This window comes from Haliaeetus leucocephalus, unplaced genomic scaffold, assembly GCF_000737465.1.
Source record: "Haliaeetus leucocephalus isolate CR32 unplaced genomic scaffold, Haliaeetus_leucocephalus-4.0 Scaffold450, whole genome shotgun sequence".
NCBI classification, from domain to species: Eukaryota; Metazoa; Chordata; class Aves; order Accipitriformes; family Accipitridae; genus Haliaeetus; species Haliaeetus leucocephalus.
The window spans coordinates 15,547,327-15,575,093 of NW_010972886.1; the positions used below are offsets into that span (position 1 = coordinate 15,547,327).

Sequence of the window (27,767 nt, forward strand, 5' to 3'; positions counted from 1 at the left end):
CGGCCCATCGATGCGCTCTGCCTCGCCGCTGCGCAAGCCTGTGCCTGCTCCGCTGGCCGCCCGGGAAGGGGGGAGGGCGAGGCCCCGCGTGGACCGAGGGGCGCAGCGAGGTGATCGCTTCCCCCCGGGGAGCGGGGCGGAGCGGGGCGGGGGGCGGGCGGGAGGGAGGGAGGGAGCGAGCGAGCCCGGAGCTCATCTGCGGCGCCTCCGGCCTCCTGGGGGAGGGCGGCCCTGTGCTCAGCGGTCCCCGTTCCCCCGCCCCGTTCAGCCCGCGCGAGGCGCCTCAGGGGCGGGGGGAGGGGAGCTGTAACGGCTCTAACGGCCGGGGGGCGCGCGCTGGCGCGTGGGGGTGGGTTACGGGGCTCCCTCCTCTCCCCGAGACCTGAGGTGTCGGGCCGGGAGCGGGGGTGCTTGAGCTTCCCGTTGCGCGGCCGTGGCGCCGGTCAGGGCTGGCCTCGTCGCCATCGCGGGCGGGCGGGCGGGGGCAGCGGTGTGGCGTGTGCCTTACGTCCCGCGTGTCGGCGGGGGAAGCGGCTCCGTGGGGACCGGTGCGCGGATCGTGGCTGGCGTGGAGAACGCCAATATATCCTGCCTCTGCACCGCTTCTCGCAATATAAAAAGTCGGGGGACATCAACTGCTGCCCTGCAGGAGCTAAGCCCAAAACAGGATCAGGTGGTCTGTCTGTCAGTAGGTATTGTGGAGTTCCTTGCCAAAGGATGTAGAGGCGAAAGAATTTCAAAGAAACGCTGGAGAAGGATTGGAGGAAAGATCTGTTAAGGTTTACCAACAGGCAAACTGCAGTAGGTCAAAGGAACCCCCCAAACCAGAAATAACGGGGCAGAGAGCACTTGGCAGAGGTACAGAGGCCCTGCACACACGGGGCATCTGTTTATCCCCGCTTTGGGTGACAGTAGACTGACTGAACCTTTGATCTGAACAACTGTGGTTATTCTTATGTGCCTCCTGAACTTTTCTAGACAGCCAGTAAGGGTGAGCACCTCACTGGTCATCTCTCTTTTGCCATATTTTTCTAAAAAATGCTGAGAGTTCTATCCTGTTATTAAATTTCAGCCAAAGAAATTAGTCTTTTCTAAAGTTCTGGGCAGAGAGAATGATGGGAAACCAAATTAGCCATAATCTTTTAGGAAAAAAAGCATTTTGAGATCTCTCACAAAAATGGGAGTCCTATATTTGGGATGGGAAGTAAGAAATCTTAAAAAATTGAAGGGGCTGATGGAGAGAAAAGGCTTCCTTTGCCTTTAGGGCTTTTTATGACAAAAGGGAATGGCATCTGTTGTTTGGAGCTTTTTTTTCCTGTGCTTTTAACACATTGTTTCTTTAGTTGCTGCAATTTTAGAAGGAATTTCCATTTTACATTTGGTTTAATATCTTAGCTCCACCCTCCTTCTCCATTCAGTAAAGAATAACGTGTCACGTAATACACTTTATTGAAGATAAAGCTGGGCAGAAGCTCAGCATACCTTTGTCAGAACTCTCAACTTCAGGTTTTTCTAGGAAGTACAGAAGCTTTTCCCTGAGTCAGTGGTCTTTTTGGGTTTGTCTTCCAGTTCTGTTGTGCCTTTGATTTAAGACAAACATGTATCCTCAACTTTTTCTAGAAGACAAAAAAAAAACCCCCCAGTGATTCTAAATATGGTGCAGTTAAGTGAGTCCTTTTATTGCTGAATTGTGTTTATTCTAAGCTTTTTTCTTTTCTTTTTTAAATTTTAGAATTATCCAACATGTCTTCACTAACAGAAAAGGACAGACCAATTGTTCAGCTGTTACTGAACACTGGTACTTGCCCACGGTGTATTTTGAGGTTCTGCTGTGTGGGATCACAGACACTTTATAGGCATCCGTACAAGGTTTGTTCTTTGTATTCCTAATTAGAATGTGTGAACATATGAATGTAGTGTTCTTTGCACTACCCTGGAGGAGAAGGTTGCTGCATTCTTGGGCTCTTTGCCTGAGAGGAAAACTGTCGTGTTTTAACCCCAGCCGGCAGCTAAGCACCACACAGCTGCTCGCTCACTCCCCATCCCGCAGTGGGACGGAGGAGAGATTGGAAAAAAAAAGTAAAACTCATGGGTTGAGATAAAGGCAGTTTAATAGGACAGAAAAGGAAGGGAAAATGATAGTAATAATAATAGAATATACAAAGCAAGTGATGCGTAATACAATTGCTCACCACCTGCTGACCGATACCCAGCCAATCCCCAAGCCACAGTGTCCCCCGGCCAGCTCCCCCCAGTATATATACTGAGCATGACGTCACATGGTATGGAATATCCCTTTGGCTTGTTTGGATCGGCTGCCCTGGCTGTGTCCCCTCCAGACTTCTTATGCCCTTCCAGCCTTCTTGCTGGCTGGGCATGAGAAGCTGAAAAATCCTTGACTTAGTCTAAATACTACTGAGCAACAACTGAAAACATCAGTGTGTTATCAACATTCTTCTCATACTGAACCCAAAACATAGCACTATACCAGCTGCTAGGAAGAAAATTAACTCTATCCCAGCTGAAACCAGGACAAAAACACTTTGCAAAATGAGTTATGAAAAATTACTGGTGCTACACTGAAATTTTGAGAAATTACAAGAATCGTACAATAACAATTGTTGTGGGTTAAATGTTAAGTTTGACTGTGAAAGTTGCTATGTATTCCCTGAAGACACCAGAAAACAGGGCATGTTAGCTTCTGCACAGCATGGCTCTATCACTTTTGAAGCACAGCAGCTATGACTATTCCCTCTGTTGTTTTTCCTTTAATGTAATAAGTAGTAAAGGGGTTGTGGGCAGTGCAGCTGATGCAGAGGAGGAACCATCTATGCTCCAAACTTTTTTGCCTCATACTTCCTTCTTCTTTCAGTAGAATTGGTAGGGGGACGTAACTGAAGAATTGCGGAGCACAGGTTAAAGATAGATCTTCCTTTTTCAATCAGTCAAACACAGTGTTATTAGGTGTCCTTTTTAGCTGACCTTAGTGCTGAAATTGAGTGTTCCTCAAATTTTTCCTAGCTGTGCACAATCATTCTTGCCTTTGTTCTTCTGTTTGATACTCCTCAACTTGGTTTTGGCTATTTGATCTTCCTCCATATTTGTTCTTTGAGACCTCTCTCATTGTGTAGGCCAAATAAACATCTCTGTTTACCTGGTCTCATCCCTTGTCTTTATGCTTGCATCTTCTGGTGTCTGCTTTGATTTTTTCACCTTCATTTAAGTTTAGACTCTCCAGAATTCATTTTTAACATCTTTCTTCTTTATCCTTTTCCATTTTCCATCATTTGAGAAGTTTTCATTCTGTATGCCATTTTTTATTCTTCTGCATCTCTACGTAGTTTTCCTCTGAGTTGCAACAACACAGTAACTGCTGTCTTTGTTACTGAAGACGTTTTAATAAATTTTTCTTTTGGAACTATGTCTTGCCTCTATCTCTCATCCTTCCTAAAATTCAGAGACATGCAGGTAATTCTTCTCTCTCCTTACCAGCACATCCTTTAATTTTTGTAGGCTTTGCTCTTTATATGAAGTTCTTCCTCTCTATATTTAATTTCACCCTCACCTGTATCTGCTTTCATTTTCTTCTCATACTATACTAGTCAACTCTCTTCCTAGTCATCTGGGCTAATGGAGTTGGAGGGATTAAATGCTAACATAATGACAAACAAAAAGGCAATAAACATCTGTTTTCATTGAATAGTGATAGGGCCAAAGATAAATGCATTTCTGCAAGTCAGATCTGTAAAATGTTTTCACTCTTCTTGGATGATAAACAAGTCTGTTCAGCAAAATTCAATTTCCCTGGATAATGTTTTGAGAGAAATACAGCTTGGAGCTTTTTAATTGTGTAGAAATTCCAAGTTATTAATTATGTACACCAAGGCTAAACTGGAATGGTTAGTACTACCTTTTAGAATTGTGTTTATAAGTGCTTGTTACGGCATTGGAGAAAAGAGAAAAAAACCAACAACAGTATAATTCCTCTGCTTGTGTTAGGATTTGATGAAGGATTTAAAAGAATTTTTGAAAAAAAATCAAGAAAAAGAAGATACAGTTTGTTTTGATGTAGTTGATCCACCTTGTAAGAGAATCAGACTTGAACACACAGAAGAAGGGCCTGATGATGTGAACCACAATGGAGGACTCCAGCAGTTTCCTTTGGTTAACAATGAAGATACTGCAGTGGAGAACTTGGCTGTGAAGGTTTGCAACGTGTGTTTGGGAGTTCTTCAAGAGTTCTGCGAGGTTGACTTTGTTAAAAAGGTAAATAAATACCTGTTCTTAGTCTTTCTATGTACTTTTTCTGGAGCTTGTGTGTGTTGGGACCTACAGTATAGAGCTGGCAATTAAAAACACCATGCAGTTAAACAATTGAAAGACACTGGAAAACAACTGGAAACATTACCTATTTTGAATATTTGAAATGTAGGTGGCGCCATTCAGCTTCGTACTGCTCACGGACAGTGTGTGTACCTCCTGTGCAGCCAGGAAAGAAAACTTGTCGGTGTGACCGTATTTTACCCAGGCCTTGTCATAGTGTAGCTTTTAAAAAAAATAGCAATGCAGGTGCAATGGAATGACTGCAGGAATGCAGGCGCACATTTTCCTAAGAAAAGGACTTAACAGATGCATGGTTACGTGAATTTAGGAGATAACTTGAGGTTCAGCTGCTTAGATTACAAGGAAAACCTCACTCTAAATGGTGACCTCTCTTCACTTTTTTTGTGTGAAGGGAAAATGAGGAGACATCAACTGCTGTGCTCTTCAGCTTAACTACATGTTCCTAATATAGCATGAGTCTGTCTTTACAATGTACTACTATTTAGAAAGCCACAGAGGAAGAAAATGTTTTGGTGATACAACAGATTGTAGATAATGGAGAAAATATGAGTTAGGAGAGAATATGGGCATAATGACTGTTGCAAACATCATCTCTGAGGAATAAAATTGCTTATGTGACAAACTGAAATACTGGCTAGAAAAATCCCACTTGCATTTGAGATGTTTAATAGACTTTTAATAGAAAAAAATTTGGTTTAATAGTATGAATATATCTAAAAATGGGACTAAACAGAAAGCGTAGTATATAGTTTCTGTTGTTGCAGTGCATGGTGTTTCTTTTTTGTTTCCATTGGCAGAGTATATATACTTTTACTGAATCCACTTCTAAGACTTGTTTCGGAGTTACTCTCTTGAGTAGCAATGGCAAATCTGACAGCATTTGTTAAGGCACCACAAAACCTGATTATTTTATAAGGAAATTTCCTTATCTGAGATGTCGATTTCACCTTGAAAGCTCAGAATTTGTCTTTAACGCTCACTAAAATCACTCCCCTTTTGGATGACTTCTCCGTGTGTGTTTAAGCTTACTTCCAGTAGGGACATCTGGCCATCAGCTCTCACTAGGCTACTTTAAAATGTTTGATGTGTGTTTGGGTTTTTACTTTATTTCCAGTGATAAAGGTGATTTTTTTACAATGAAGAGTGAGTATGAATTAATACTGTGGATACCTGTTTGTTCCTGTCTTATCCAGGGATCTTAAACATTTTTATTGTCACAGAATTTATCACTGCCAGGAAGAAAGACATTCTGAGTCAGCTGTTCTAGCCTTTGGTCACTGTGGTGTAATTCATTGCACTAAGATATGCAATTGGTCTTAGCCTTAAAACAATGAGCTTGGTTGTTTCATAGCAATAAGTGTACAGTTTATTTGTAACTTTTTTATTAACAGAACAAAAAAGCTTGTATTTCAGTAAGATGTTAGGGATTACTCTGGTTTGTATGTTTGGCATCTATCTGAATGTGTATTAACATGGATTTACAGTGATTACGCTAGAATAAAGAATATGGCAAAAGATTATCAACTCAGTTCCATTGCTGTGGTTTAACATTAAAAAAATCTTTCTCTTACAGGTGTGCCAAAAGGTTAATTCCGCTGACTACCAGTTCACTAGTTTTGTATTTTCTATGTCGCTACCCCCACAGCTGTCTGTTAGGGAGGTAAGTGTTTACGGATATTTCTTCATAACTTAAATGCATATTAAAGAAAGTAACTGTGGAATGTACAAGCTGGAGGTGGTTTGATTTTTAATTGCTATTGTTTTAAAAAACCACAAACACATGCTAGAAGTGAAGTCTGCTCTCCCCTTCCTTTTTGGTGAGTATTATTTTAATTAATAAAGTGTCTGAGTCACTTCAGTTTTCAGTTAGCCCAGGAGTTACTTTACGTCTGAAAATCTAAAAGGAGTTTCTTTAAACCCTCAGTGTATTGTTCCCTTTGGTACAGATGCCAGCTCTGCTTTGTGGATCTTCTCAGAGAAGGAACTGCACAGCTGGTGCCTTCCCTGAAATAAATGATAATTGGTAGTGCAGAATACAAATGAAGGAATTTGAAGATGAACTCTTTAACTGTTCAGAATTTTAAATGGTGTGAAAATACGCATTTTAATAGTCACCTGTCTTGGGCATTGTTGAAAGTCTAGATTTGTAAAACTACGGTTTATAGCAGTTGTAAAGCTACCGATTTTGATGGCAATTTTAATCAAACTTAAATTGTTTACATTTCAGACATTTAATTACAGAGGATAATGATAATATGGAGGAGTGTATAACCCTGGTAATTATTTTTTTTAATTGAGGGAGAATACTAAGTGTAGTATAACTTGATCAGTAAAGCAACAATTTTTGCTTACTTGTGAGATGTTTTACGGCGTTCCCCTGCTTTCTGATATAAAGCGATGCAAAAATACTATTCTGAAAGGCAACATGTAAATCTTTACGATAGCTGCCTGCTGTGGTAAGATGTAGTAGAAGCTTCAGTGAACATGGCAGAAAGAAGTGGAGGTGGTCTTGGATTAATATATAAACCTGTGGTTAGGTCTATTCTCATCCCACACAGTTTGATTGTTAAATAATCTACTACACTTTTAGTGTTGATTTTGTCCTGTTAGTTCTGGCATCTCAGGCAAATGCCAGTGTAATAGCTGTATTGTGCTAACATATTCTACTTCTAAGACTTCTTGAACATAAGATTCTCTACTTCCCATCTGAAAGTGAGCATAGTTGGTGTGTTTGCCTCAGCTGCCACTGTATCTGGTAAAATAATACCAGAACAAATTGCTGTGTGCTTTCTGGCTGCATGAACTGCCCTTATTCCCATTTGATTTTATGGTCATCCAAAACATGAGATATGTCAAAAAACCACTTTTAGGCTAGGTGAGTATATGGATGCATGCTTGTGTGCCCATGATGCTCTGTAAAACTCCAAATGTAGGTCAGACTTACTCCAACTTTATGCCTGGTGTAAGCTTAGGTGTTTAAAAAAAGAAGAGCCTTTTTATTTTTAGGGTACTATTGATCAGGTCTTTTCCATTTTCAGTCTATCTTTGCTAGTCATTACTGAGACCTCCCTTACTCTATTCATTATAGCCTCAATGAGCAAAAAACAGTGATGCACAGAATCTTTCAGCTAGAGTCCCACCTGCAATTCCCAAGTTACCAGGTTCTTAATACATTTCCATTATGCATCTTTAGCTTGACAGCTATAGTTTATCTAGCTTAAAAATAACCTCTTTTTTTTTTTTTTTTTCATAGCATAGCTATATAATGATGGAGGCGAGGAAAGAAGAATTTGATGCTGTTCTTCCTCACCCTCCTTGTGGGTCTTTGCCAGAATGCCTCGGTAGAGGGTGTTGTTGCATTGCAGTTCTAGCTCAGTGACATTCTTGCACTAATCTGAACAAGCAGGGCAAGTGTGTCTGTCTGCTTTGGAGGCAGCCTTGGCTGTAACTGGAAGCAAAAAATAATAGTTTGCTTTAGAGAGTTCCTCTTGCTGATTGAAATGTTGATGATACACTGAGACTGTGTGGACTGGGAAAACTGACTTGGCAAATGCAGTTGCTAGAAACCCAGATTTATTACTTTATAACAGCTTTGTCTTCTAAGTGCAATAAATTATTAGTGTGATAAAAAGGATGAGATGTAATTTTTAACCTGTCCATCTGCTTCATTCAAGGTATCTTGTCGCTATGTTAAAGCAAACAAACAATACTAAAGTGCTTGGTACAGCCAAGGGAATACAAGTTGTGGTGTGGGTCCAGAAATGAATAGGTAGAGTGAGATGAGTGAGTAGGAAGCTCCAAAACCAGATTTGTTCTCTTTGGAAACAGTTTCAGTTCGTCTGGGAGCAGGTCTGCATTAGGAAGTTCCTGCTGTCCCTTCTATTCCATCCCTTCAGTCTTGCCAAATGCTAAAGCAGCTGTTTGTGTAGCTATGCTCTAACTGAAGTGGCGAAAATGGGTGATGGTGGAGAAAGAACCTCTTTAAAATCATGGGGGGTTATTTATCACCTGTCCCTTTATCACTTCAGAAAATTGGTAAAAAACAGTTCCAGTTTTACAGTTACAGAAAAGCAGAAAGTAATATAAAGTCAGAATATCTCAAATATCTCAAAATGCTTTGTGTTGAAAAGAGGTCTTTTGTTAAATATTGCTTTTAATTCTTTGAACTGCACTGTACGAGAACATATGTAATTTTATCATAAAAGGACACCCCAAAGACAGCCTCCCTCCCATTGACCTTTTGTATGACACACAGATTTTCTGACTTCCTTTTAACAAAAAATCAGAAACTGCCTTTTAATATTACCTTCAACTAATTTAATTATGACAGTTGTCATCCTGCCAACTCTAAAACGTATGATGGGAGCTGAAGAAGAGTGAGACATAAAATTTACATTTGCATAGTATTTGTATCTGTAATGCAAAGAAGCTATCACCTCTTTGCACAAGTAGGATATTTGATTAAAATAAATCATAAATACAAGAGTCCCAAGTTTATGTCAGACAACTATATTAGAATATGAAGTGAGTCATGCCCTTCAAAAGGGTGACTGTTAGCTATGTCTGTAGTCTCAGTTGTGATCCATCATCCTGGTACCTCCTACAAGGACATTGATGCAAATAGCATCTGTAGTCATTACTCCCTGTAGGACTGTGTATACCTCATCATGGAATTCCCCATCTTGAAGCCCTTTCTAATGGTGTGGCTGGGATTGCACATGGTATTTCAACTGTTGCCACTGTGATCCCTCAGATAGCATTAGAATAATATCCTGCAGCTTGTAATCAATATAGTGCCTGAGCCAGTGTATTTCAGAAATATATTTGCTGTTAAGCATTGCCCTGCAGGCTTGAGCTCTGTAATGAGCATTTTTCATTTTCAAACCACTTCACAAACATAAAGTAATTATGAAGTAGAGGGATCTGATCCCCTGCTTCACATACAGCTGGGAGAGAGTGGAGCAGGGGAATGAAGGCATAGGAGTAGAGGAGTTTGGCTGGCTTGGTGGTTGAATGTGATTTGGAATTTGGGATCTTTTGGCTTCTGTGCTCACAGTACCCTACTCTATTGCTTCCTCTTAATTGAAGGGGAAAAGTAATTTCTTTAATTCTCTTTCAGTTCTGAAGTCAGGAGAGAGGAGATGAAATTTGACCCGGCATCTCATTTTAGCATAGCTACTCACATGCGGTTTTCTCTATTTTGTAATCGTACCCCTATAAAACAGGGGAAAGGAGTGAGATTAGCCACCTGACTGAGTACCAAACCTACATGTGCTTTAAATCAAGGCATGTGAAATTTTTTAAATTGCATTTGTCAAATGCAGATTTCTAGACCCAGTTCTATGGTTGTCATATTCTCTAGTTCAGAATTATGTTCAAGGAATTTCAATTGGAAACTTTTTCTTTATGATTTTATCTGGGTTATTATGCAAACAAGATTACAATATACTTCATGGTGTTTTGTGAAGCAGTCTTATACTGTCTACTTATGCAGGATAATGAATCACAGTGAATTTGAGTAAACAGTATTCCATCAATACTGTATTTATTTTGTTCAGTAGCATGCAGTTTTGTATATCATGTATCTAACAAAGTTTGTGTCCTCTCCCTTCAATATTTCTAGCATTGTTTTTAGGATTCCCTCATTCTTTTAGATGTACCAAAGGAAGGATAATAGACTTTTTTTTTTTTGAGTTCCTCTATTAGCATGTAAAAGAGATCTGTGATGTGGTTCCTTTTGATATCAATGAAAAGATGATGTGATCTTGGCTCTGCTCCTTTTAAATTTGATACATGTTTTCAAACCTCTTCATTAGAATTATTTCCTTGACAATAGACAGTAATTCTTTCAACAGGGTTTGGGGGGGAGGTTATTCTTAAAGCACCATATATGAAGAGTGAAAGACAGGGAAGGGATTTAAAATTGTGAAGAATTTGAACCAGTGGAGTTCACCGATTTTGAGATACCAACTCTTTTGGACATTGTATATGTGTATATGGTTGTATGACAAGCGTATGGAGTCACCTTTCTCTGACAAATTCCTAGTAGTCTGTAGTCCACAGATTGAAAACAACTAATTCTGATATTTTCATTGTAGTTGCTTCAAGCCAAACAACTTGATTTTTTGCAATTCATCTTCAGTGGGGATGGTGAGACTAGGTGTCCAGGCTGTGTATTGACATTACAGGTTCTATTAAGGATACCAGTTAAGTGGTATCCTGCCAGTCTCAATGTGTTTCGTTGTTGTTGTTAGTAGAGGAAGAACTGAAAATGTTATTGTTTTTGCTTCCTTGTAGGAATTTTTGAGGGGGGGGCGGTTCTTATTAATTGATTTTGCACTGATAGGCATTCAGTTGAAATGGAAACATTGTACGGTTGTCTGAATAACTGTGTCCAACATCACTTTTTTTTCCACTTAATTAAAGACCTAATAGAAAGGCCGTTTGGGGTCACAGTTAAAATTCTGGTTAACGGCAATGCACTTCATTTTAGTAAGGTATGTCTTCATTGTGGTGTAGAGAATGGCAGTCACTCTTGGCCCATGCAGAGGCAAAATTTAAAGACTAAAGTGCTGAACAATTACTACACTGAAGTAATAGATCATTTTGTAGAATCAATATGTCAGTACAAAGAAAAGTGAGTGAGACTGCAAAGAGATGCACCTCTAAAATATTTGGCTCCCTAGAGCAGAGTTTGGGAAAGAGATGCTTTTGGAAGCTTTGGGCATAAGCAATGTTGTTTGGAAGTCTTCAATTTCATGATAGTTTTAAAATTTGTTCAAGTCCATTTGTGTTGCACTGATCTGATGGATGTTGCTTCTTTGTGCTTACTTTTGTATTTTTCTATTGTCCTTTCATACCACTGGTAATTTTAATTCTGCTTTTGACCTTTGTTATAAGCATTGTTAATTCTTCTACTGCTGATTTCCATTTGTTGGCTGGGACACCTAAGTGATAGGTCTTTCCTGGGCAGTGTCACATCTAAGGGGCCTGCTACATTATGTTTCTTTACATATATAAGGCTGCTAGAGGAGAGGAGTAGAGTTTGAGGAAGTATTTACAATGCACAGATTGAGGACAATCACGCATTAGAGCAGGTTGTCCAAAGAGGTGGTGCAGTCTCCATTACTGGACATGTCAAGAACTCAATTGGATAGAGCCCTGAGCAACCTTGTCTGATTTCATAGCAGATTCTGCTATAAGGACAAGGTTGGATAGAGACCTCCTGAGGTCCCTGAATTATCCTATGGTCACATATGGACAGAAGTGTATCAGGAGCTGCAGAAGGTGGTATTCACAGAGAATCTGCACAGAGCAACAGAGGGACAATTGGGAAATGAAAAGGGAGAATTCAAGGTTGAATCTGCCCATGGTTCTCAGATCACATCTTCCAGCCATTCCCATGTATGCTGTGTGATAACTGTTAGTGAACTCGAGCATTGGTACTAAAAGCTCCCTCTGATTTCTAGAATTATTCCTTCTGGTCCTCAGCTTTCTCACATTCAGTCCATGTCTCCTAAACTAAGTGGTGTGCTTTAAATAAGGGGGCAGTCCTCAGGGAAAAGGTTAACGATTACCATAAGACCAAGTATGTCTTTTATGTCATGTTTTTTATAATGGATGGTAACCGAATTTGATTTTTTTTAATCTATGTGTTGAATCACGTTTTCATATACCATGCATTTAGACACTTTTTTTTTTTTATTTCTCTGTAGATAACTGCTAGTTGCACTTGACTTAGGCTGTCAGAGTCTTTTTCTAGTTATAGCATTAATAGCCAGTTTCAAAGTGTGTTTAATGCAGTCCAGTCTTTTTTTAAAGCCAGATAGGATTTGAGGTGAATTGCAAAGTGATGTCTTACAAATAAAAACAAACACCAATTCTATCTTCTAAAGCAAAAGCTAAATTAAAATCCTAATGCTTCCTTTTTGTCCTGAGTTTTTAAAACATTTTTCCTTCTGCTAACAGTGTCTCAGATTGTTGGGAGTTTTGAGCCTTAATTTCCCTTTCTTTTTTTTTTTTTTTTTTTTTTTCTTTTTCTCTCTTCTTCCTGGGCATGGCTGGTGACCTATAGCGTGCTGCTTGGCTGCTGGTAAAACAGGAAATGGGGTGAGTAATTTCTTTTGGCAACCTTCATACCACCTCTATTAGAGAGTTCTCCAGATTTAGAGAAAGGAGAGATACTCTTACTATAACTTTTTTCCAGTGTAGCAGAAATCAGAAACCACTTAATGCAGTGGACCTGCTGAGATGTTAAGAAAAAATTGTAACCAAGCAATTAAGGCTGTATTTTTGAAGTCAAGACTGTTCCTTTCATATACTGCTAACAGTTGTGGAATATGTAGGCTCACTTCCTATGTCCTTGGCCAAGATTTTAACTTTGTACCTTTAAAACTAAGCATAAGGAAATTCAGAATTGGGATGTGCTGTAATTTTTTTTTATTATTATTATTTTTTATTGTCCATAGCTCTTGCTGACTGTCTGACAAGAACTCTTTTATGTAGACAGCGTTTGTCTCTAAATGTTGAGCAGGCCACAAGTTGATTTTATAGTCTTTTCCAGTTGTCCACTTTACTTGATGCTTACAGAGGATAGGTGGCAGCTGTTTTTTGTGGGGGTTTGGGGTTTTTTTTTTTGACTTGGTTTGACCTTTTTGGGGGTTTCTTATCTCTTTTGCCTCATGGTGTGATTATAGCTAGCACGTGGTGTTTCAACTTGGAGGCTGTCTGTCCAACTGTACAGCTTTGAGTTAACTTAATGGTCCTGAGAGGTGCCATGATGCCATCTGTGAGCCAGAATCTTCTTGTACATAGCAGACATAATGAAATACAGACCTCTGCATTTTGCCACCATATCAGGTTTAGCTTACATTAATAGTAACTGAAAATTGTTAGATAATGGTGAAGAGTCAGTAGTGTAGCGAGAAAGATACTAGTGCAGTGGCTGCAAGTTAGTTTTGACTCTTCTTTTTTATACCTCAGTGTTCTGAAATCAATTTAAATGCTTGATTCTTTGTTTTTGTAAACAAAGAATTTTTGTGCATCTCTTTCTCAGCTCTTCTCCAGGTAGGCTCTGGAAAGACTTTTGCAACTTTTGATCTACCATGAAGCTATGGCATGAGTTTCCTCAGTGCATGTTCTTTTACACAGGAAAAAAAAGAATCTATATTTAAATGTTAGTGAAAAAAAAACCCACTGGCAAATAGAAACAGGGCAAAACAAGATATTGCTTAGGGTGGAAACTGTACAAGAGGCTCCTTAGCAAGTAGCACAGGTGCTGCCCTGCAGGATCCAGATACTCAGTTTACTTAAGCTGAACTATATGTTGATCTACTATCAGAAGGATCTTGCCTCCACCTGCGTGTACTTTCTGTCTTTCTTGCGTTAACGTAAGTGCTTATGCGACCACTGGGAGACCTGATCACCTCACTGAGGTGGCTGAAAAACAAAACTTATTTTTTGGTGGATTAGGGTTTGCTTTAAATGGGATCAATGGACTGGTATTACTTCCCATGCTGTGTAGTGTCAGCGTGCAAGTGCTGGCAGGAATGCAAGGCCAGAGGCAGGGAGGGAGGAGGTAACATAGTCCTACCTGTGCTTGAGCTGACTGTAGCTCAAATACCTTTAGTTACTCCCTGCCAAACTCTTATGTGTTTATTGGGAAGCATCTTAATTGGAATCCTGGTCTGGCCTTAATGTTTCCTCAACACTTTGTTTGTTAATTCAATACAAAGATTCAGTGCTGTTATAGGAGGTCTTGGAACAGCCTTTCATTCTTTCATGCCATGGTCTGTATGCTTAGTACTTTTGTCCTTTTTTATTCATGCATTGCTTGTTTACCTGGCACTAGTTACTTAAGCTTGTCTTGAAATATTATATGTCATGTATCTATCTTTGACAGACCCCTGTACAAGTTATTATTTCTTTGTGATTCAGAAATCTGGGCCTTTCCTTGGCAAAGGATGACATTGTTCAGCTGAAAGAAGCTTATAAGTGGATTATTCATCCCCAGTTGTCAGAGGAATTGGGTGTTCCTGCTGATGGAAAGGTGTCGTATAAATAAGAAAAAGCTTTTTTTCTCTCTGTTTTTTTTCCTTTTTTTATATGTATTTGTGTGTGTGTATACATATATTTATACACTTATATGTACGAGGGGAAAAAATATATATACTTTTTTTTCCCCTCATTAAGAGATAAACAAGTTGCACTGCTCTTACATTCACTGTAGGGGGAAGTAGGGGGGAAGCTCTTTTAGCTGGAGATCTCCAAGTCTCAGTACTGAGGGGTCCAATCTTCATTTTTGTACACATAGATCACTGCATCTCCTGAAACCATTGTAGTCTTTTGCTAAATCTCTTGCTCTTGGCTGCCATCCTCCTTTTATCATTAAGACTTTTTTGGTTTTCTCATTTTCCAGGATCTCTGTTTTCCAGAGGGTAAGGAATGCTCACACACACATTCCTTCTTTGCTCTCCTGTTACTGTCAACACTGTTACTGCTGTGTGAGATGAATTGTTCAGGTTGTTAGCATGTTAAATTCTATGGATAAAATATATTTCTGAAATATATGGAAAGAGGAAAGACTGGTCCTTGTTCACTTTAATGAATGCTTGACATAGGCATGTTTGAACCTGCAATACCTGTAAGTAGGCAATAGACATGTTTTTTCAAACCCTGTTTTCAACTTCCAGATTCTGACTAACATTCTTAAAATGTTTCTGAATTACATTGACTGAACATGACATTCAGATGTTGCCAGACAAATTCAGAAACACCATCATCTTGAATGTAAAATTTCTGCAAACACGGCAAAAATTCCTGCTGAGGACAAGGCAGTCTGCAGTTTTTACCTGTCATCAGCCATAGTACTGACCCCAGGACTAGACTCACTTAGTCTTTACGTTGATTTGTCAGCTTCCATAATAATTACAGATTGTCTTTTCCCAGGAGTGCTAATCAAAAGCATGCCTTTTGTCTTAGTGAAGAAAGAAACACTCAGTTACCCTGAAGATGATCCAAGAAGAAACAAACTTCTTAGATACCAAGTTAGCAAAAGCTCTACAACACTTAGGCACTGAGCCACTCCAGACATCATTGTACCATAAAAGTTACTTGTCTAGTGCTTTTTATCTACAAGGCACTTGAATATTAGCCAATCTTTTCAATAGCCCTCTTGAGGTGTTCTGGTATCTGAATAACAGAAGTAATGAGTGTTGTTTGCCCAAGGCCAAAGAGGGAATTGGGGGTAGAACTGAGATTACACTAGAGTTTCTGGTCTAGCTGTCAATCCACTAGGACATGTTGCCTTTCTTTGCCCCAAGGCCATCCAGTCATTGCAAACGAAGCCCCTGACAAAATTTTACAGTGGTGACTACTACAGGGTTTTTATCTTTATTCCACGCTGTGTGCTGCTCTCCCAGAAGGTTTGTGAAGTTTAGTGACCGTAATAGGCTTTGAGCATACGCTGTCTCTGACTCAGTTCCCCCTGTGCAAAATGGGGCCAGTATCTATGATGTGTAGGTCACTCATGTTTTTGAAGTGCACTCAGATAATCTTTGGTTACTTCAGAAATGCAAATGCTATTATGGCACACGTTTTAATGTCTTTAGATGATGTTGTAGAATAACTGGGTTACTTTCTCTTTTGTCTACTTCTTTACTGTTTTCCTAACACTACAATAAGGATGCTTGAGAATATCCTCCCTGTTTGTTTAAAAAACTATTACCTTCTTCTTCCTTTTTTTTTAATTAGAGTTTGTTTGAAGTTAGCGTGGTCTTTGCTCACCCAGAAACAGACGAGGAGTGCCATTTCCTGTAAGTTTCTGTATAAATAACAAAAGATCTTTATCTAAATATTGCGCAACGTTGTTCGTTTGGATTTGCTACAGATGAGAATATGCAGTGTTTATAAACTAGAATGGGGCCTGCATCTAAACTTCCTTATATTCAGATAGAGTTGCAGAGCTTAAAGTTACCCCATCTCTGGTTAATTCTGTGCTTTAAAGCCAATAAACAAAATAGTCCAGAATTTTTATTTGAACTGGATGGAGAACATTCAGATAAGTTGTTCAATTTCAGCCCTTTTCAAAGTCATTACCCTCTTCAATATTGCTGTATCATTTTAAAAAATAAATTCAAACCATATAGTTGCAGGTGGGGGAATCTTCTGAGGTCATGCCTCAGTTTTCCTGCTCTTATAGGAGACATGGATGGGAGGGAAGACTTTAAGTGAGTTAATCCAACTTTGCTGGTTGTTTAAACCAAACAGAAGTTCCCCGGCCACTACACATAGTTTTTGGCCTGGCCCAGTAGGGCATCTGCTATACATAAAGAAGCAAAATATTTCTGTAAATTTAGCTGCCATTTAATCTGATTTCTCAAAATCTAGCTGTAGTGTATTCTGGATAATGAGGTTCACTCTTCCTGTTTGCTGATGCTTCCTGGAAAACTTCAGTTTCACTCAGTTTCATCACTTGTCCTCCTACTGCAAGTTAAATCTTAGCATAGAAAGAGGCTTGGCATAGACTTCGCTGTTGCATGGTGAATGTCTTGAGACTAGAGATTTCCTTTGCAGTCTTTATATATTTCCCTGATTTTACCCCTTCTTGCAATTTGTGATCTTTGTTTGAATGCCGAATCTGCCACCTTCTTGGTTTTCAACAACTGCATCTTTCATTTGTCTTGGGGTGGGGGATGAGGGAACACATGCTTGGTGACAGACCAGGTATTAGTAAGAATTGACTACCAGTGTTTGCTGAACATCTTTCCAGCTTCTTCAAGACTGGGCAAAAGGGGGAGAAAGTAGTACGGCCAAACTACAATTCTAAATAATGGTACCTGCAATCCTGTAAAAACGCAAGTGTTTCTGGATCCTGCACCCTTTTGTTCTTATTTATTTAATTTTACTTGATCAGTTCTTGTTTTCCGCAGTGCTCTTCCTTCCTCTGAAACCTCTCAGCTCTTATTTTAAGCTCATCCTTCCGTCTTTTTTGTGTCATTTCAAAAACTTTGATGTTGAGCATGTTATGGTGCCAATGTCAGTGCTCCAAGCGGAATAGTTGTAGAAGTGAAAGCCGTAAAGAAGTTCCATTCCACATTCCAACTACTCAGGTTTATTCCATGTGACCTGACAATATCCCTTTTTTTGCCTTCTCTTTGTAGCATAATTAAATAGCAGGTTTTTAAGGTTTTAGACACTTTTCTGACAGTATATTACCTAGTTTAATTACATAGTAGTTTCTCAGGTGTCAAGGCATTCTGCATATGTGAATGGCTAGCTCTGGGCATATTCTGAGGCAATGGTTTGGTTTTGGTGTAAATACGGTAAATTTGGCAATTGGCCCAGCTTTAGTAATGACAGTCATGGTTTTTATGGAAGCCAGGTAGGACCTTGTCTCAACCTGGAGAAGTCCTCCAAGTATGCTTTTGGGTGGGATTTCCAAGTGTGGCATCTGCAATTTCTCATCTCTCAAGCTTGTTCTTACACAATTATGTGTAGGTAGGTGTGCTAAAATGACCCTTGGTTTGACGTGGAAGATTGAATTGGGTTTTGTTAGTTTATATATGGAGATTTATATTTAAAGGTAAGGTGATACTGAAATCTGGAAGAGGGAATTTGTGATGCTTTGTGTCACAAACTGGCCAGGCAAGTTGCTTGTATAGAAACAGCAAGAGGTCAGACCTGCTTCCTTATAGTCTAAAGTAGTTAAAGAGGTGTTGAAAAGCACCAGCAAGAATGATAAATTATGTTGTAGGCTAGAAATCATTTCTAACTGCATACATAGAAATCCACTAATAGGAACAGCAACTTCCTCTATAGTACTCAGAAAAAGTGTTTCACTGACTTGGCTTTCACTTTCGTGAAACGACCAATAGTTTCCTTTTGAAGAGGCAAAGCACAAATGGTATTGAACACCTGGGGTTACTTTTTCTGTAGTAAATTGAATTTTCCTATCCAGAAGCAGCGATTTGAATCTCTAGTTTGTAGTGTGCATTGTCTTAGAACAGCAAATATAGATTTCAAGATGTCAGCAAATCTTGCACAGAACTTAAACATTAATCATGACCTTTATTGAGAAGGATTAGAAAGGACTGAAAGCTAAACTTCGTGTGTGCTTTTCCATCCCATCTCAAAGCTGAGACACATTTGTGTTAATCAGAGCAAAATAGGCTTACACACCTTTGTCCATAATTTCTCTCTAGCTCAAGCAATGCACACCTTCTGCCATTTGTGGTTCAGGATAAACTTAATTTTAAAATCTGCTCTGTGCTAAGCTGTGGAAGTGAGATACTGGACGTATGAGATACTGGACGTATGAGATACTGGACATGCGAGATCCAAAGACCATGTACATGCTATGTTTATAAGTCTTTCTGTCTGTTTATGTCTTTTTCTGTAAGAGTAGCAGCTAATTTTCATTTCTGTATTTAGAGCAACAGCCTGTCCAGACTGTTTCAAACCAGCGAAGAACAAACAGGTAGGATCTCATCATTGTTGTATTTCTTTTCTGAGAATCAGAATTTCACAGCAGTAGGTACAATGAAGAACTTATCTGGCTATCCAGTCAGTGTTTAATGTCTGGTTTTCCTTCATCAAAATTCTCTTTAGTTTTGAATTGTCTGAAAATAAAGTTGTCTCCTTTATTCATTTAACATTTCTCTTCTTAGGAAGACTAAAAGCTTGGTGCTTTTCTTTAGGTCATTTCGTTTTCCAGACTGTCTAAAGGATGTAATTTTAGGAATGTTCTTTGTAAATATCTCCCTTAAGATCTAGGAATTTGATTGTTATGCATTAAAAGTAGCATAAAAGATGATCCTCAAGCTCTCTGTGGGTGAAACAGTTCAGATAAGTCGCATTGTGAAGATGAGACTCCGCAGCCAAAAGAGAAATGATCACACTGCGGTTTTCATGTCCTCTGATCTGAATGAAAGACACAATACATGCAGGATGGTTTTATGCTGTCCATCTCAGAGGAGGGGAGGAAAGAAAAGGGACCTTGCCACTTGTTGCAGACCCTGAGCAGGCACACGATCATTGATAGAAAAGGGGACATGGAAGAATAAACAGTTGGAGAGAAACTGATATAAGTAGGACAGTTGGTGTGATCAGAGGGAGAATAAGTAACTTCTATCAGAAGCCTATGTAAGGCCTTTTATTCTTTCTGGTGAAGAGTCTGCCGACATTTGGCAGAGACAGTCTGACCCAGGAATTCTGCCTACTCTACTCCACCTGACCAATAAATGGAAGACATTTTTTAGAAGGATTGTATTGTTACAACTTGGTGCTTGCTGTATTGCTTTTCTTTAAAGGGGGGAAATTCCACTTACGGAGCTAAATCAGCAGGGCCTGGCTGTTAAAACCACACAGGCAACAAGATGTAGGGGAATCTAGAAGAAAAAATACTGACTCTGAAGAGCGTCAGCAGTTCATCCTTATAAAGAAGCTGTGCTTGAAGCTAGCTTCAAGGGCCGTATTAATCAGAGAAGTAGTAGAAAAACTGGGTTCTGAGTGAAAATTTCTGTATCATTTGCTGTAGATAGTTATTTAAACCTGCTGCTAGTTTAAGGGTTTTCTAGTTCATCTGTTCTACAAGGAAGGGCAGTGCTATTATCTCTAATTTATGTTTAGAAGGAGAAATAGCAGCTTTCCTGAAGGCATCCAGGAACTCTGTAGTAGAGCAAAGACTTGAATTGTCCCAAACAGTGACCCAGTATTTTTCAGGTTTTTTCCAAATCCCCAATCCAGTTTGCAAAAAAGACTAAACTGGAAATTCAGCAGGTGACCAAGACAGTCAGGGGCCTGCAGCACATGCCCTAGGAAGAGAGGCTGAGGAACCTGGACTTCTTCAGCTTGGAGAAGAGAGGGCTTTTGGGAGGACCTAACTGAATCTCCCCCTCGTACCAACAGAGAGATTATTGAGAACAGGGAGCCAGGCTGTTCATCACAGTGCATGGTGGAAGGATAAGAGACAGTGGAAATAAGTTGAAATGAGAGGTTTGGAATAGATAAGAGAAAAAACTTCTTAACATGAGGACAGTTGGACAGTGGAACAGGCTATGCAGGGAGGATGTGCAGGCTCCATTCTTGGAGGATTTCAAGACCTGACTGGATAAAACTCTGAGCAATATTGTTTGATCTGATAGCTGACCATGCTTTGATTAGGAGGTTCATTTAGACACCTTCTACTGTCCTCAGCCTTCCTAAAGTAGGATTCCACCTCACCTGTTACAACACTTGTTTCTCCTGTTCTAGGAATCTAAATTCTGTGTATTCTGCCTTAGCCTCACTTGAGTTCTCAAAAGCAGCACCTGGCTATGCATGATAGCTGTGGCTCCTGCCTGTACTATTATTACTACTTTTACTATCAGTTCACCCTTGTGAACTGATGCAGCTTGGGAGTCTGAAGTTGCTTGCCTTCCACAGTTCAGGAACTGCCAAGCCCTACCATTCAGGGCCCGCCCTTCTGAGTATGAATGAACTTTTGAACTTTATAAACAGATACCTACTCAACAGTCTTATTTCAGAAGAACTAGCTGCCTGCTGTCACTGAGATAAAACCTGGGGCTTAGGTATACTTAACTCTTGAAAATGGGGAAGCTGGTTTAGGTTTCTCTTCATGGATTTAGGATTCAGTTTTTAATCTATTTTGCAAATTTGGACCTGAGCTCCCAAGCACTACTTTTTTTGTTCTTGCTTTTGCACACTTTTGTATATCATCTGAAAAAAGATAGTTTCCAGAGATATGCTTAACATTTCTTTCAGCTAACCAAAGTGCAGGCTTAGCAATTGGATATTCTAAGGAGTTGGAGTAGGTTTATTTGGAAGCATGACAGTAGCTTTAGACCTGCTGAAAGTCAGTGGCACTTGTTATTTTTTTCTGTGTAAAAACAGAGTGAGGAAATGTATACTACTGTTTGTATGTGTCTTCTAGAAACAAAGGGGCAAATCTTGGTTCTACGACTAAATAACTGTTATGTTCCAATCTGTAAGCTGTATTAATTGTATTGCTTTCATGTTGTGAGTAAAGTTACTTGAATAGATTTTGGCAAAATTACCTGTTGCTCTTTGTTGGCCTATTAAAGTTAGGGTTAAGATCACAGTGAGTTCTTGCTCATATAGAGTTGCTTTTAGGTATAAGAAAACACAAAATATAAGTGAAAAAACTATATTGTGAGAAGTGTATGATATGTATGTTTTAGGGTTTTTTTCTTCCTTAGGCATATCCTCTCTTAGTTCTTGACTCATTTTTCTATTTCACTGTGCAGTCTGTTTTCACTAGAATGGCAGTTATAAAAGCCCTAGAGAAGATAAAAGAAGAGGATTTTCTGAAGTAAGTACATACTGAAACTAGTTCTTAGTATTGTGCTTTTGTATAGAATTAGGATGGGGAGGAAAATATTAGGTGCGTAAGTAGTGGTAAGGTGTCTATAAAAGAACTTTTAGTTGTTTAAATTCTGCTAGTTTACTGGTTAAAATGTGTTCTGTTTTCTATTTTTCTGGTAATAGAAAGTCATTCCAAATCTTTTAATTAAGGGGTAATCTTAAAATGCTTGAGTTAAGCCACAGAGGATTGAAAACTGGACATGACACAAATGATGCTCTTTTTTCCATTACTAAAAATGCTTCATTGGTTGATTATCTCAGGAGCAGCACAGAGGAGAAACTGCGGGTCACAGAGCTGCAGTTCTGCTCTGTGCTTTCAGCAGTACGTCACTGCAGATCTCAGGGCTGGCATGGGATTTAGAACAGTTAGAAGTGAAACCAGTTTGTTGTAGTTTTGCCAATCATTTACATTCAAAAATCTTTATGTACATCCCCAAAACCACAGAAGAGATTTAGAAATCATGGAACTTCCTTCTGTATTTTGAACCTTAGACTTGTAAAAAGAAGCTTGCCTTTCAAAGAAAGACTTTTTCCCATATTTCCAAAATGTTAGGAGTTGACTTTTAAGAAAACACCAAGTGCTGTAATATGGTAAAAATCACAGGCAGTGGGAAGACATCAACAGACACTTTCTCTGTAGTTCACTGTGCTTAATTGCACTAAGTCTTCGCAGCTCTTTTCTTTGATTCCTAGCAAAGATTTAGTGATAGATCCTGGAGATAGTTTTCATGCAGTATTTAGTTTCATTATTGCTATAGCTATAATACGGTACATCTTATTAGCACACTTTGGAGTGTTATACTTCGATAATATTTGATGACAGATTGACAAAAGAATTTGCAATGCAGTGTTCTTGGTTTGCTTAATGTTTATCAATTTCTTGGTGTTCCAGCTTTTGTGAATACTGAGTTTATGCTGTAGCTGTGTTTTGTGTAACTGAAGTCGTCATCTTTCATGCCATTATTGCTATGGTAATGCTCCATCATGTTCCGGTATTACTAGCGTTTTTTAATCTTTTTTTATACAGGCATTTTCCATGTCCCCCAAGTTCACCAAAGAACCTCTGTGTTGCTCTGGAAATTCAGTGCAATAATGGTGCAGTTTTTGTGGCTGGTAAAGTGATCCATTTATTTGCTGCTGTGTTGTCTTAAACATAACCTTATAATACTGCCACGAGACCAAGAAGATTCTTGCTATGTTGATTCCTGTAATTAAGTATATATAAAAGGAGCAAAGAAACAAATCTAGCTCTATCCAAGAGTGGACTTGTTCGAAAGGGGAAGAAATCATACTTGCCTTTGCTGAAGACATGATTTTGTCAAAACTTAGAAATTACAGATCAACATGCTAAAATCAGAACTATTTGCCTGCTCTTACATTGTGAATTTAAACTTGGAGATAGTGTGTGGTGGAATATAGTTGAAAAGAAGTGGGAGCTGCAGACAGTGGTATCAGGGCCAAGGTAGGGTTCCCATGGTAGGAGCTGCAGGAGGGGAGCATGTCACTTTGGCTGCTCCCAGTGTGTGCACACCTCCCTTCTGGATATTTAGGAAGATCCTGCTTTTCCTTGCCATTGTTTTTCTTTTGCTTTGAGAGATGGAAGAGTTTTGTCTTCTAAAGACAGCACAGGGTGATGTGAAGACTTAAAAAAACTTTCTTTGTGCCTCTGCTCGTTAAGGGGGCTTATCCAGAAGCAGTTTATGAAACAAAGAATTTTGCGCTGTTGTCAAAGCTTGCTCCCCCCTTCAGAAAGCCTTTATCCCTGCAAATCTTGCAGTTGTAATATGTCCCCTCATAATAAGCACGTGGTTTGGGAAAGGCACTTCCCCACTAAATAAGCTCCTGGCAGTGCTGTTCACTTGCTTGGATTTTGATTTGGATTCAGAGGTTTTCACCGTCTGGATTTATCTGCATATTATTCCACCCAAACCTGCCAATCTTAATAGGATTAATAAAGGTTAAATTTTGGAAAGCTTAGCTCTTTCCAGTTACCCCCCTCCAAACCAAGATAGCATCTGAAATAAGTGAGTGAGACAGGTAATGCAACAACACTTGGTGTCCCTGAGTTGAGACAATTCAACTTTTTTATCACCTGCCTGCAAGAGTATCTACCCTTCTCACAGTCCTGTGTATAAACAACCATTTATCTAAACATATGCAAACAGATTATTAAAAAAACCCCAAACCTGCAATTTAAATCCAGCATACTGTGTTTAAAAGGATGGTACAAATCCTGAATAAAGGAAAATGTAAAATGAAAAGAAAAATGCAAAAGTGAATGTTGATGTTCTATACATACCTGTTTCTTATTTTTAATTACTGATTAGACAGTTAGATATACATTTTCATGAATCCAAGGTATCCAGTGTCTTTTAGCCTTTTCCAAACATGCTGTTCTGTTTTAGATTGTTTTGTTGGATGGTTTTATCAGAATTCATCTGTATGGAGAGAGAGAAAGAGACAGAGGGTTGGCTTTCTGCATGTGATTTAATACTGGTTTTGTGATTTATAGTTTATAGCTTGCTTCAACAAAAAAAAAAAAAAAAGAAAAAACCCAAAACAAAAAACCCCAGGCAGTATGTTGTCTTTAATTTTTTAAGAATTAAATCCAGAATAGAATTTATTGGGTACAGTGCAGTTCTTTTGCTACTATTAAATGAGACGGGCCCTTAATTTGTAAGCACAGTTTCAGAGTTGGTATTGCCCTCCTGACCTTATCTTTGGTGTTTAGTGATCAATTCCCCCCCAACTTTTTTTTAAGGGTTCAGGAGAAGCTGTCAAACTGAGAAACACCTTCTGTTTTTTTTAACCCACTCTTGTTCAGATCAAAAGCTAAAACTATTAGAATGGGGAGTTGAGAGAAAAAAAATATTATTTTCCTTTTTCCATTTTGTGGAAAGAGAATTTAGCAGTGTGAAGCTGCCTTCTGAATGATTAGTCATAGAACTTTCATTATTTGCCCCACTGAAACAGTATTAGTCAGTTTCCCCATTTGTTTGTGTCGGTTTTTCTGCAGATCAAAATGCAAGAAGGAAACAATGTTAGAAATAGGAAAATATGATACTGAAAACCAAAAACATTGAGATGACAGAGGCACAGTATAATATGCATAGCTACTTTGAACTCTTTTTATTTTCTATATGCAAGGTTTCAGATTTAAACTTGTTTGTGCAGGGGGGTTACTCATTGTTCTTTATGAATGAGTTCCTTGTTTTATGCATATTTTCACTTCTTATAAAGCCTGTGAATAAGAAAGCTCATTTTGGTCATCCATGTCAGACTTGTTCTTTGGTTGTAGCAGTCCTCATGTCACGGGAGATGGCATGCTAGTGTGACATAACAGACTATGACTGGAATCAGTCAGAGGATGGCAATCTCTTTACGTGGCAACTTTTGAGGGTTCTTGAAATTCATACTAGTTTATTGAGACGCTTTGCTTGCATGGTTTTCCTTGTAATGAGCCAAAGCATTTTAGTTTGGGTTTCTTTTGTTAAACATTCAGACAATGGCAGAACTTGGATTGAAACCTGAACTACTTGATACAGGAGAGTGTGGGAACTTCTTTACTTGGGACACATAAGCATTCGTGGACAGGCATATGTATTGCACTAGTTTGGTGTATGGGAGGCTGGTTCAAGAGTGTGCTCTGATTACAAAAAAAAATTTCCCATTCAAAATTAAGTTGTCTCAGGCTGGGCACTTGAACCTCTGGGTTTTATTCCCAGTTGCATCAGGCTATATACAGTTTTGTTTCTATGCTTATACCTGAAGGTATGACTGCAGCAATAGGCTCTCCAAGTCTACGTTTAAGCTGGCCATCTTGGATACTGAAACTCTTGTAGGTGCAGCAGCACGCGTTTCATACTGTTGCCGTAAAACAAGCTTAAGCCTGTAAATTTATTTTCACAAGACTCCAATGAAGGTTAAATGTGTTGTGCTGTGCAATACTGGAGCTTTTTGTCCATTGCTTTAGAATGATTACAGGTAACATAGTTGTTTTTTACAGGAAGATACAACAAATATTCAAGGAATTTACCTCAGACTCCTTGGATTATTGATGGGGAGCGGAAGCTGGAATCTTCAGTGGAAGAACTGATTTCAGGGCATCTAATGGCAGAATTCAAAGCAGATAGTAAGTATCAAGTAGATCTTTTACCATATATATTTTTCATCATTACTAGAATATTTTTTCTTAATAGCTACTCAATACAAGAGTGTAATGGAAAAAAACCTGTTTCTTTATCCCTGTCTTATCCTTCCAAGTCAAAGCTTGTAAACTTTTTTAGCTATGATCTGTGAGTAATTAGATGACTGTTTTGTTTTATGCAGTGTCTTTTATCGTACTAAAATATCTTCTCAGTTGATCTGATTATGCAAATATTATGGTTTTATGTGGTAGTATTTTTGCCTAGCCATACTTCTTAACGGTTGGTAATGCATAAAATGACTTGTAACGAGAAGGTTTTTGCCATCAGCGTTCCATAATATCTGCCTAGCCTCTGACGCCTTCATGTTTCTTACCTTGATTAACTTATTTTCTTCAGTGCATAAAGTTCCACAAGCTAAATGCTTATCCATGGATTATCCAGATGAAATAATCACTGCCCATCATTTGTCATCTACTAGACGTGGAATTAGAGACAAAGCAAGCCCAAGGAAAAATTGCATTAAATATTAGTTTGGACAAAACAGCTACTTTCCCCTCCTCTCCTTCCTCCTCCCAGTGGATATGTTGGTCTGAACACTAGGAAAATCCTCAAACCATGTCTTTAGGCCAGGTACTATGTAACAGCTGATTTCAGCTTGCAGAATTACCACAGGTGGCTACCAAAAGTGCATGTGCAGTAATGTTGAGAAGAGATATAAACAAATAGAAAGACCATTGCCAGTAGGTCAAGGGAGGTGATCCTTGCCTTTTACTCAGCACTGGGGAGACATATCTGGAGTACTGGGTCCAGTTCTGGGCTCCCTAGTACAAGAAATATGTGGACATACTGAAGCAAGTCCAGCAAAGGGCTGTGAGGATGATTAAGGGTCTTGGAGCATTCCCAAGTAAGAAAATTCTGGTAGTGTGACCAACATACACCTTCATGACCATGGAGGAATTTTCTCACACTTATGTGGTTGCCATAATATGACCAGAGAAATGAGAGATAATAAAAACTGAGGAAATCTTTATGCACTCTCTATGTTCCCTGTGGAGGAAAAAATTTTGAAACCATCAGTTTTTCCGAGACCCTTTGGAATAGAGCTGCAAAGTTACCTGTAGTGCAGGCTTTGGTCCCCCATTCCTCCTTCAGGCAAAGCTTAAAGGTGGGAGGGGTATGATGAAGGAAACTAAATACCCAGCAGTATATTTTTGTAGCTTGAACAGTGAAAAAAACCAAATACACAGAGGTTACTTTTCAGTTTGGACATGAATTTTCTTCCTCTTTTGTCTAGATGTGTGTGACTAGCAGAAATTTCTCTGATATCTTTGGAAACCATTGGGTGTGTTTAGGATAAAATATTGTGTTTTGGAGGAAGACAGCTCACTTCTTTGCTTTTATTCATAAACTTGAACTATCTGGATAAGAAATGAACAAAACTAATTAGTAAGTGGAATTCCTTCAGGATGGTACTGCTTTTTTTTTTTGGACGTTTTCAGGGTTATAGCAGTGTCAATCAGGCCAACAAGTGCTCCTCAAGAAACTTGTGAATCTGATGCAATAAACAATAACTATCCCAGATTTATTCAAATACAGTGCAGGCTTCATTTTATGAAGATAGCTCTTTGAAGCAGATTTGCAAGCAAGTTTAGAAAGAAAATATTTCACCTTTTAAAAGCTGTAGAGAGTATTAAACATGTAAAATAAAATCTCACCTGCCTTGTTCAAATCTGTTGTAGGCTTTAATTTTTCTTCCTCTGGAAGAGAAGATGTGGATGTGAGAACACTAGGCAATGGTAAGGCTTGGAACATCCCTTGTGAAACACAGAAACAAAAAAAATGGTTAACCAAAGCTACCCTAATAGATCTTGCTGAATGCTAAGTGCACAAGTG

At 39.0% G+C, this 27,767-nt stretch overlaps 1 protein-coding gene across 3 annotated transcripts in view; it reads left to right on the forward strand.

Moving 5' to 3' along the window:
* Nucleotides 1–53: 53 nt before the first annotated feature.
* Nucleotides 54–27,767, forward strand: part of PUS10 (pseudouridylate synthase 10) — a 35,366-nt gene continuing 7,652 nt past the window's right edge. For 2 of the 3 annotated variants that reach the window (XR_774834.1, XM_010574839.1), the window contains exons 1-12: nt 54–110; nt 1,733–1,869; nt 4,000–4,266; nt 5,918–6,004; nt 12,419–12,453; nt 14,281–14,392; nt 16,096–16,157; nt 18,775–18,820; nt 21,609–21,673; nt 22,754–22,839; nt 25,733–25,858; nt 27,614–27,670. Coding sequence is in view for 2 of the 3 variants with exons in the window: in XM_010574839.1 (XP_010573141.1) it covers nt 1,744–1,869; nt 4,000–4,266; nt 5,918–6,004; nt 12,419–12,453; nt 14,281–14,392; nt 16,096–16,157; nt 18,775–18,820; nt 21,609–21,673; nt 22,754–22,839; nt 25,733–25,858; nt 27,614–27,670 (1,069 nt within the window). In the remaining variant the exon portion in view is untranslated. The remainder of the gene's footprint in view (nt 111–1,732; nt 1,870–3,999; nt 4,267–5,917; nt 6,005–12,418; nt 12,454–14,280; nt 14,393–16,095; nt 16,158–18,774; nt 18,821–21,608; nt 21,674–22,753; nt 22,840–25,732; nt 25,859–27,613; nt 27,671–27,767) is intronic. The other variant, XM_010574840.1, reaches the window with a different exon arrangement.